This window comes from Odocoileus virginianus, chromosome 20 (assembly GCF_023699985.2).
Source record: "Odocoileus virginianus isolate 20LAN1187 ecotype Illinois chromosome 20, Ovbor_1.2, whole genome shotgun sequence".
Classification (NCBI taxonomy): domain Eukaryota; kingdom Metazoa; phylum Chordata; class Mammalia; order Artiodactyla; family Cervidae; genus Odocoileus; species Odocoileus virginianus.
The window spans coordinates 26,226,901-26,238,783 of record NC_069693.1 but is presented as its reverse complement, the minus strand read 5'-3'; the positions used below and the strand labels follow the sequence as shown (position 1 = coordinate 26,238,783).

Genomic DNA, 11,883 nt, shown 5'->3' with positions numbered 1-11,883 from the left:
CCTTCTCTGATTTTCTTAATCATAATTAGCCCTTCTACTTTGTAGTTTCCAGAGCTCTTCTTATTTCTATTACTGTTCTTATTGAACAGTATGTTAGAACAATTAAAAACTTGTCTGCCCTCCACTGTAGTATGATCCCCAGTGAAATGGGGCCCCTGATGTTTTGAGCCGTGGCAGTACAGAGGAAGGGCGCTCACATCTGCCTCTGCCTGGGGGAGTCACTTGCAGGGTTTTGAAGGAGGAATGTGAACTTGCCAGCAGGATCACCTGGGGAAAGCATTCTGGACAGATGGAGCAATGTGCGAAGGAGTGAAGGACTAAGAGATCTTAATGTCAAAGAATGGGTCAGTCTTTCTGCAACAAACTAACGTAGCTTTAAATGAACATCAGAATCATTTTATAAATAGTGCTGCCCAGCTACATTATATCTGAAGAATAACAACTTGACAGCTGTTGGAACAGTTAATTAGAAAGTGTTTTTGTATGTGATTTGCTTTACATAAAATTTTAGATTATTTGAGGCTAAGAATTGTCTTCTCTAAAATGTTGGTTTGACTGTTCTTATAAATAATGTTTCTTAAAGAAAAACATGTTGGTGTGAGAATATATATGTGTGTGTGTGTATATGAACAAAAATACAGTGATATTTTTGTTGCTAAAGATGTCAAATAATTTCTTTCTCAGATAGTTTCCAGTGAGTTTTATGTCAGTGATTGAGCACATGGGCTTTGTAGTCAGGGCTCGTTAAGATTCCTGGTCATCAGTTGCCAACCTCTCTCAAGTCTGTTTTGTCAGGGAAATTGTGAGAATAAAATGGGAAAATGCTTATCAGGCACTTGGTGTGTGTGTGCTCTCAGTAAATAATAGCTCTAAAGTACTTCTTAGTACTAAAAGCTCTACCACAGTGCTGGTTCCAGTTAATTGAATTATCTGGCTAACAAGAACATCCTTTTTGTTCTCTATAAAGTGTATTGGGGCACTTTCCCTGCATTATGACCTAGAGCGTAGAGAAAATGGCTTGGTTTCCATCAATGATTGAAGATCCTGTAGTCCCTTATGGCAGCTATGTAAGAAGTCAGTTCTTGTAGAGAACTGTCATCTAGAAAATTGGGCTGGAGTCTGACTCCAGAGCTCGCACTGGCAGTCTCTTAGGGGAGTTTTGGGTATGCATGTATTTTGGCACTTTGTAAATGTGTATTTTTCTTCCCTTGAAAAAAAGATTCCTAACAGATTCCTGATGTCAGCTTATTTTTTGTAATTTACCTCCTCTTTCCTGAAAGGAAAACACTGGAGAAAAATACAGTAGTTCCCCGCCCCACTCCCCACCCCTGTAATTCAGATATCTGTAAAAGGATCTTAAAAAATATAATCAAACATTCTTTTTGTTTTTAATTTTGTTTTCTAAAAAGTAATAATTTTATGAAAAATGGGTTTTTTACACTCATCTGGATAAAGTTCTTATCTCCATTTCAAGAAACTGAGACTCAGAAAAATTGATTTTCTGTCTTTCACATAGTTGGTTAATAAAGGGAAGAGTGAAGACTTAAACCAGTTTCCTAAGCAGACGTTTTCCACCAATACAGCCTAGCACTGGGAAATGAATTTGCACATCACCCACAAAGATGATTAAGTTGAAAAATAAAATCTCCCAGAAGAGGTCAGAAACCATTTTGCCTGGAAAAGAAAAAACTGAGGAAGAAAAGAATAATAATGATTCTAGTGGGTGGTCCTGACGCCTGACTGGAGACAAGGGCCAAGGAGCAGCAGTAAAGTCGTGGGTGGCAGTAACCCAGTAAGTGGGCCTTGGAGGCTTAAGATCCTGGCAGCACAGAGGCTTGGGGATGTCCTGCCCCTGTTTAGATAACCTCTGAGGCCCCTAGCTCTGGCTTGCTAAACTTGTAACAGTGGGGCTCATGAGCATTTAGTATATGTAGCCGATTAAGGTTACTGACAGAAGGAAGCAGAACTCCAAGTGGTTTTGGTTTTCCCCAGTGTCTTTTAACCTGAAATCAGTTTTAAAACTGCTGGAGTGATTACTTTTTTTTTTTTTTTTTGGAGTGATTACTTTTTATACCTTTTGAATTTTGCATCATGTGCATCTATTACCTGTTAAGAGAATGTTTGTTGGTTGTGTTAACACAGAACGATGAAAACAGAAGATTTTCAAACTTTTTTTTTTTAATGTGAACTTCTGTCTTCATTTGAAATTTTACATAGAACTTTAATATATAAAACAGCTAAAGGGGGCACTGCTCTGGGTGAAGCAGCGGGAGGGAGTATTCTGTTCTCCCGCTAGAGTCCCTGGGATATTTTCAGGGAACCCAGTAACTGGCAGAATGTAACTTGAAAACCTTTCAGGTAGTAGATGAGGATAAGGCTTCTAATAGACTGCCCTGGTTTTGAATCCTAGCTCTTCTACTTGTTGCTATGTGACATTGGGAAAGTTGCTTAAATTCTTGACCCTCATCTGTAAAATAGAGCTAACACTGTACCTCCCAGGATACTGCCTAACTCAGTATCTGCCACTTAAAATGGAACCCATTGGAAGCTAGTTTCTTCACCCTGTCTTTCATTTTTGTTTATTTATTTTTAATTGGAAGATAATTGCTTTACAATGTTTTGTTGGTTTCTGCCATGCATCAACATGAATCAGCCATAGATACACATATGTCCCCTCCCTGTTTAACTTCCCTCCCACCTCCCACCCCATCCCACTCTAGGTGGTCACAGAGCACCGGACTGAACTCCCCGCATCATGCAGCAGATCCCCACTGGCTGTCTGTCTTACATACGGTCATGTGTATATTTCAGTGCTGCTCTCTGTCTGTCCCACCCTTTCCTTCCCCCACTGTGTCCACAAGTCTATTGTCTATTTCTCCGTCTCTCTTGCTGCCATACAGATAGGTTCATCAATACCATTTTTCTAAATTCCATGTATATGCATTAACATATGATATTTTTCTTTTTCTGACATACTTCAGTCTGTATAACAGGCTCTAGGTTCATCCACCTCACTTGAACTGACTCAAGTTCATTCCATTTTATGGCTGAGTAATATTCCACTGTATATATGTACCACAGCTTTTTTAACCATTCATCTGTTGATGAACATCTAGGTTGCTTCCAAGTCCTGGCTATTGTAAAATAGTGCTGCAGTGAACGTTAGGGTACATGTGTTTTCTAGAATTGTGGTTTTCTCAGGGTTTATGCCCAGTAGTGGGATTGCTGGGTCATATGTTATTTTTATTCCTAGTTTTTAAAGAAATCTCCATACTGTTCTCCACAGTGGCTATATCAATTTACAGTCCCACCAACAGCGCAAGAGGAGTCCCTTTTCTCCATATCCTCTCCAGCATTTATTGTTCATAGATTTTTTTATTCATCCCCTCTTTCTGTGCATCTTAGCTCACAGTGTATCTGGAGTGGCAGGCATATCCTAACTTTATAGACTGTGAAAGTCAAAGATATGTTACCAAACTATTTTGTATCCTGTGCTGTTTCTTTCTTTCTTTGTTTTTTTTTAACAATAGTAAACAATTGTGTGCTTTTCTGGCTTCTCTTGGGCTTGAGTAGTGACAAGGAGAGGATACAAACTTCCTGTATTTAGTGATATTTCTTGATCTGAGGACTACATGGGTGTGTTTACTTTGTGAAAATGCATCAATCATATATTTATAATTTGTACACTCTTAAATACAGAAGATAAAAAATACTTTTTTAATTAAAAAAAGTAGACTTTAAAATAGAAAAAGTAATCAAAGACATTTATTCTGTAAACTGCCTGCCCATTGATGTCTGTTGCCTCATAGAAGTAACCCCGTGCCTCTTTACCTGAGATTCTTTCCACGAATTGAAAATATTGACATGCTATGCATGGCAGTCTTTTATGTTACACATCTCTATAACTGTAATTTCATTGCCTTACTTTGGGATTTTGTGAAAGAAGATTGAAGTTAATAATTTCATAACATAGAGGCTGGGTGCTTTGATCACAAATAAGTTGGAAGGATACTTCTGTCATCTGTTCTGTAGCAGCTCCCACACACTCTCAGTGTGTGCAGAGACTGCGTTCAGCTTGATTGGCCTCTTAACCTAAAACTGTGATATAGTACTGTTGGCTCCTAATTCAGCTGCAGGGTGACAGGGTGCTTAAAGAGACTTTCTCTGTCATTATCTAGAAACTTTTCATTTGTTTAGGTTATAAAGCGTTAGCAAATAAATTATTGTCTTTAATGTCAGAATGGGTAAACAATTATTGCTTATTCTACTATAGTCAGTTTTAGTACAGTTCAGCAAATCATATGGGAATTTTATGTGGAAACTATTTGGAAATAAAAACAGGCGAAAGACTGTGGTTTTTATATTTATGTTTTGTATGTTTTTGGAGCCTTCGATTCTGTGTGGTCCAAGAAAAAACAGCCTCTTATTTATTTTAAATTCCCACAGACTTCAGTTTTCACATCACTTAACTCTGTAAATACTTATTTTTATGTAAGGACAAATTAACATAAAAATCTGTCTATACTGGACCTTCCTGGGGTGTATTTTGGACAGTAGATGAAGGTGAGCTAGGAATATGAACTCAGACTAAGAGTCAGCATCGGAAGAGGGTTAGTGAGGGAGAGCAAGGGTGCTAGGTCTGCCTTCTCCCACACAGAGGGAAAGGGCCTTGTTTGGTATATATCATAGGAGAGGTAGATTTTACTAAAATTCTTTTAATTTTAACTTAATTTTAATTCATAAAAATAACTCATCTACAGGGTGCAGATTTTTTTTTAAGATTTGGAAAGTTCATATAGATAAATCGGGAAGTTATAAGCAGCTTGTAGTGATAACAACAGCATGAGTGCTTAGTATGTGCCGGGCAGTATATACTGCGGTATTGGTTTTACATCTGAGTCTTAAATGCATCTCCCTTTTGCGGAGCTGAGGCTGAAAGAGGGCAAGAAGCTTATATAAGCTCACATTACTAAAGTGTAGAATGCCCCATCCAAGCCCAGAAATGTCAGTTATTTCCACTATCTCTTTTATTTTTTAAATGCCATTTTAAAGTTTTCCTGAAGTATACTTTATAAAAACTGTATTTTTTTTTGATGTGCCTAGTAGACCAGCTCTTGAAGTCTACTAATGATTGTCTTCTGACCTTGTTTTTACCTTTTTTATGAGTTTGGAGAAAGTGCATTTCTTTCTGTTGTATTAGGACTTAAAATTTCTGCTTTGTGTCTCGCCTTAGCAGTCAGGAGAAATAACAGTTACTTAGGAGGCTGACATTAATACTAATTGTAAGGTAAAGGTTCATTTTCCTTAGCGTTCACAGCTAACTGTGAAACCTTGGGGGAATCATGTAGCATTCTTGGTCTCAGGTCTGTCATGTGTAAGAGTTGAGCTAGAGCTCTGTAGAGTACAGTGCTGCTCTAACTTCTGTCATGCTGTGTTCCAGCCTTTAGCCAAGTGTCAAACATAAAGTGATTTGCACATTATCTTGGTGTAGTATACACTTGATAAATTTGGATCTATTTTTAATTATTAGGGCATTTTCTCATGAAGAGTTTTCTGCAGTTTGATAATCTTGGTAATAAAGGAAATCAGCCAGGTTTTATTCATTTTCACTTGGGTATCCCTGCTCTTGGCTACTTCTGCACGGCTCTAACCAGCGGAGAAAGCTCCAGCATCTGGTGCATGTCTTTGTGTGTTCATTTTGAGCACATCCCATGACTGCCATCTAGAAACTGGATTTGCCATGTTTCTGGGTGATAAAGAAAACAAGAGCAACTGGTGGTGAGGGGTCTATAGTAAAATGTCTAGATTAATTCTTTATAACAACTAGAAACAGATTTGTATTTTGAATAGGCTCATGGGTGTCTGCTTTATATTAAAACCCTATTCTGAAATATTGTTAATAAAAAGCTAAAATCAAGGGCCTATCTGGATTGACTGGGGAGAAAGAAACTAGAAATTACAGGCTTTATACTTTTAAAATAATCAGGTTCAGAGTTTCTTTGCCATCATCTCGTCTAGTTTGGTACTCATAGAATTCCTTCTAAAATACCCAGCCTTCATTAGAAAACTGCCACAGTTTAAAGCACTGCTTTTCAAGGCAGTGTATCCAGCTGTTAAATTCCAGACGTGTGGAATCTATTTCATTGGACATAAATGTGTCTGTATTTGTCTCCTTCATATGACAGTGCATACATCTTCCTTTCTAGCATTAAATTTCCTCCCAGTCTCCCTGCTCTCTTGTTCTCCCTTCTGCTCTCATTCATACTGTCAGACTTCCTTTTCTTTTTTTCAGTTTTTGGTTCTCCATCATAGTGTCTTCTTTTACATCTTCCTCATTCCTTCTTTACAGTGTAAATAGAAATTAAAAACAGAAGGCAAAACAACTTTCCATGCTTTTACAAAAAAAATATTTTTAACAAATAAACCCATAGCAACCTCTGCACAGCCCTGACTAGTAGGGAGGACTGTAGCTGCTGATGACTGTTTTTGTCACTCATTTGGAGTCATCCCATTATTAAAATAATTGTTTTTTCTTTTACTTCACTGAATTTTTTTAAAATTTATTTTTTATTGGAGGATAATTGCTTTACAGAATTTTGCTGTTTTCTGTCAAACCTCAACATGAATCACCCATAGATACACATATATCCCCTCCCTTTTGAAACTTCCTCACATCTCCTGCCCCACCCCACCCCTGTAGATTGATGCAGAGCCCCTGTTTGAGTTTCCTGAGCCATGCAGGAAATTCCCATTGGCTATTTTACATACGGTAATGTAACTTTCCATTTTACCCTTTCCATACATCTCACCCTCTCCTCCCATCTCCCCATGTCCATAAGTCTGTTCTCTATGTCTGTTTCTCCATTGCTGCCCTGTAAATAAATTCTTTGGTACCATTTTTCTAGATTCCATATATATGCATTAGAATATGATATTTATCTTTCTTTCTGACTCACTTCACTCTGTATAATAGGTTCTAGGTTCATCCACCTCATCCCCATTATTAAAATAATTTGAAAATTACTCTTATTACAAGACAAAAGCTGAAATACCTTTTTCACAAAGTATTACTGGTAGGTTAGTAGTAATTTATAAATATATAATTAGGATTGATTTTTCTCAGTGTTTCTTCATTGCTCAGCCCCTTTCTAACCTTCATTGACTGAAACCAGATGCTTATATTACCATCTCTTGATTTTGCAGAATTGATCTGTTCTTACACTACATTTAGCATTGATTCTGTAGAGAACATAACTTGTTTTTCTGATGCATGTGCATTCCATCGCTCTTTCAGTCTGTACCCATGTAGCATAACATTAACCTGACTAGTTAATCGAAAGGAATGTGCCAAGATGTAGTCAGCGTGTAAAAATAGTTAAGGTTTGCTAGAGGAATACATCACAGTTTATAAGAAAGACCACAGAAATTAGTGTTGGGTTTGCATTTGTTTGAAAGTGAATAAGGCAAGGTCATTTCTGTCTAAACAGCATAATCTTCTTGAAAAATGATGATAAAACTGGAGCTTCCGACTAAACATGATTTTACAGCACAGGTGTGACTTGTTGAGATGTTTCACTGAAGGTCAAGGATGTTCATTCCCTAACAGCTGTTTTAGATCTTAATAATTGAAATCAGAACATTGAATTTTTGATTGTTTCCTAAAACTGACAGATAGTGGACAATCAGTTGGTAACAATAATACATAATTCCATTTAGCTAAAGATGGCACAGGTTAATTGCAGTCAGTCCTGGTTTGGTTGCTGGCATGTATGAAAGATGATGGTGGCTTGGACTAGGGTGAGAGTGGTAGGAAAGTGTCAGATTCAGGATTTATTGAAATGTGGAACTACCAGAATTTGCTGTTGGATGTGAGAGAAAGACATGTTGAGGGTTTTTTTGCTTAAACAGCTGGTAAAATGGAGTAGCCTCTAGCATAGGAAAACTGTTGCTGAAGAAACTAGGTTCTATAAACAGATGTTTGTGCTTGACTGACATTTGTAGTTACTAAAGAACACTTATGGAAGAAAGATGCACTGGAATTTGTGAGAAACTGAAAGTAAATATTATGTGTGGATCAAGTGGGGGCCCTTATATTAAAACTGTATATTTCATGTTGATGTTTGGTAGAAACCAACACAATACTGTAAAACAATTATCCTTCAATTAAAAATAAATTTTAAAAAACTGTATATTAGCAGAGTGTCATGTACAATATGTTCATTCTTAGATGTTCTCTATTATTTCCCATAGTTTAAATAGAAATGTTTATTCTAAAGTGAAACTTGAAATCCTCAATGTTTATAATTGTCAAGCCTTTTAGTTGCTTAGTATTGTTATAAAGATACTTCCGGGTATAAACAAGTGCACCAAGGACTCTCATATCATATTTTTTTGAGACAATACTTTATCCATAGTAATTCTCAATTTTATTTCTTGGCAAAGAGATTTCTGGTTAAAACCCAGATGGCAGAGAGAGAGAATACAGTGAGAGATGAAATTCGCTACTATATTTTTGTTATATGATTAATAAGCCATATACTTATTATGACTCAGATTTTTTATCCATAAAATGGATAAATAGCACCTGTGTTATAGGTGGTTGGCAGGGATTAAATTAATTCAGTTAATTAATTCACGTGAATTGCCTAGAACAGTGCCCAGCATATAGTTAGTGCTCAATGGATGCTCAGCTTTTTAAAAAATGATTTTACTTATATGTATATTTAATTGAAGAATAGTTAATTTACAGTGTTATATTAGTTTCAGGTATACAGCACAATGATTCAGATATGTATATAGTCTTTTCCCTTATAGGTTATTGCAAAATATTGAGCATAGTTCCCTATGCTATACAGTAGGTCCTTGTTGTTTATCTATTTTATATAGTAGTATGTAAAATGTTTGCTGGTATTAAAAGAGAAAATGGGAAAGTTTGCTTCTAAGATGTTTGGATGGTGTGTTCAAGTTAAACCCTTTAGTCCCAAAACTATAAATGCAGGATTTGTTTCTCTTTTATCCACAGTATATATTTTGATAATGCTCTTTTGCATATAATGAGATTTTTATTCTTGGTTTTTAAGGAAACTATAGCAAAATATTTCATACATAATCTGTATTGTTCTTTTTCCTCTTAACATGTGGAGATACTGGCTGAAAATTCATTAGTTGCAAACTTTCCTTATATGTGCTACTGTATTTTATATTTATTAGCACTTTGATTTTCAAAACACATTTTCACCCTGAATTATAATTTTGTCATTGCAGGCAAGAAGACAACAAGACCCTAGTCCTGGTTCCAGTTTAGGTGGTGGTGATGACCTCAAACTTCGCTAATTGGTGGCACAAAAGATGTGACCCCATCTTTACATATTCATTGTTTCTAGTCTGCAGAAATAATTAATTAAAAGACCAGAAACTGTGATAACTGGAGGTACTACGGTTTATTTCTCAACCTTAGGCAGTAACAAGACATCACAAACTGCCATGGTTTTGCACTATAATACCTGCATTTCTAATTTTGTATGCATGTAGCCAGTAATAATTTGAAATTTTTTTCTATGCAAGCTTACCTTGTTGGCATTATTTTAGTGAGTTGAAACTATCCACTTGTAAAACTTTGTTTTCCCTTCATTTTAATTTAAAAGTTCATGTCATTTTTTAAAAGTCAAGAAACTAAAATTTTTACCAGAGGGTTTTTTCCCCCTAATCAGTTGCTCTAGTTTTTTTGTTGTTGTTGTTTGGTTTTTTTCAGTTTTAGATGTGTTGGTTATACAGCTTCATTTTAGATAAACATTCTTGGCTTTTTGTTTTGTTTCCCCTGTTTCCTTTTGTGTTTTTATAGTTTATGGCATTTTAAAACTGCTGATGGTTTGCATTATTTACAAGCTAAAAACCTTGTAGCATAGAGCTGTCTGCCATGCCTTCTAACAAAAAGTTTACAGTTGTTAAAGTTGCAGTATCCTTTTAAATGTTGATAATCAGCTCCTTTTCTTTCCTTTTTAATAAAGCAAAAAAAATTTTAATTGGTATTAACTCTAGTCTGCCCCAGATCGTTTTAGATTCTGTTCTATAATCATGAGTTTGTATGGAGATATTCTCAGTATTCTACTGAAATGCCTAAAGAAGTCACAGGCTGGCTTCTGTTTTATTCAGGGATTTTTTTTTTTTAAGTCAATAAGAAAAGGGATACTGGAGCTTCTTCATGTATGTAACAGCATATTAAACTGGAGACAGTGATGAATCAGCTACAAAGGTAATATTGTATTAAAATCATGTTTAAGATAGCTGCTTTTATGTGTATTTTATAATGCATGCTTTTGTAAAAAAACAATGCTGAGTGATGAAAGATTAGTCTTAGAAAATGTACATCTATGCAGAGGGTACATTTTCTTCCATTAATTATTCTGGAGAAAAATTCACAGGTTATATATATATGGTATTTTCCAAAAGGACTATTAATAGAACCTTTTGAGATGAATTAGTATAAGAATATTTTTAAAATAGGCTCATTGTCAAATTGATTGCAGCTTTTTTTTTTTAATACAAACTGGAAAAAAACATAAGTCATTTGGCATCTCCTTACAATTATTTTTCATGGTTACATTCATTTAAATGTTACTGCATTTCTGAATTTTTGCAAAAATGTATTTTATCATAATAGAATGGCATTATTATAAAGAGTTTGAAAAAACTGACATGGTCAATTCAGAAAATGAACTGAAGTCTGAATAAGGTCATTGCATTTAAAACATATATACACTTGACTGATGAGGGAGGTGTGACTTTCAATGTATATAGGTCTTATAATTCATAAACATATCCTGTATCTCAGAATAAAAGTATGTGTTATATATTTGAAGTCATGCATGGTAAGGAGTGTGTTTAAATCATTATAAACAATGTGCATCATAAAAGACCATGCTGATCTTGTGTAACTAAGTACTATGAATGAATTGGTTGGATTTTGATATTGTGCAGCTCACATGTTTACACACTCAGTGCCCTAATTTCCCTTGAGGGAATCGCCTTTTAAATGATCCTTCCAGTGCTGTTTTAAGGTTACTTTATCACAGAGCTCCTTGGTTTTTGACTCTGCACTTAAATTTTGTTTTTTTTAAAAACATGATGATGGCACATTTTTTTCTATTGCTTCTAGCTAAGGGCTTTCAGTCCACCAGTAACTAAGATCAAACATTATTAAATGTTCATGTTACCATCCTTCTGTAAATACGGGATTGTTCTTGTCATTTAGCATTGTACTGCTTCCATCTGTCTTAATGCTGGCATTAAGATCATGAGCCCTTTTTCTCCAGTAGTGCAGGCTTTGAAAACTACTTTTATTAAGTTATTGATGCAATTTGATATTTTTCCATAATCTGTATTTAAACAAAACGACATCATTGCATCATCTTTTCTAAATTCATCTCCATTAAAACTTGCCTTAAGCTACCAGATTGCTTTTGCCACCATTAGCCATATTGTGTGTTTGTATGTTTAATTTACTTTCACAATAAACTTCTGTGTAGTGAACTTCTGGGTCTTGGTTCTTCATTAACAATAATCCAGCAATTTCTGTTTCAGTGTTCATTATGACACAAAAATTGATTTTGTATCTGAATTGTTCTTGCATCCTGCTATTTACCCTTAAAAAAAAAACAACAGTGGCATCTAGTGGTCATTTCTGTTAATTCCAAAGAAAACTTTTAATGTAGGTAACAGAAAGAATACTGACTTTCCAATGTATATTATAGTTTTCAAAAAATCGGCCTTGATTTACCCAGCCTATGAGATATGACTATAGAGTAGTCAAGTTTAGGGAAGGAAGAATTCCAGAAGGTACACATCCAAGTAACTTCCATCTTTCAAACTGTTCATTTTAGGAAT

At 35.4% G+C, this 11,883-nt stretch overlaps 1 protein-coding gene across 2 annotated transcripts in view; it reads left to right on the top strand.

Annotated features, from left to right (window-relative positions):
- Nucleotides 1-11,529, top strand: part of CBFB (core-binding factor subunit beta) — a 48,069-nt gene extending 36,540 nt beyond the window's left edge. For both annotated transcript variants that reach the window (XM_020884926.2, XM_020884927.2), the window contains exon 6: nt 9,265-11,529. In XM_020884926.2, the coding sequence (XP_020740585.1) occupies nt 9,265-9,333 (69 nt within the window). In that variant the 3' untranslated portion in view covers nt 9,334-11,529. The remainder of the gene's footprint in view (nt 1-9,264) is intronic.
- Nucleotides 11,530-11,883: the final 354 nt, after the last annotated feature.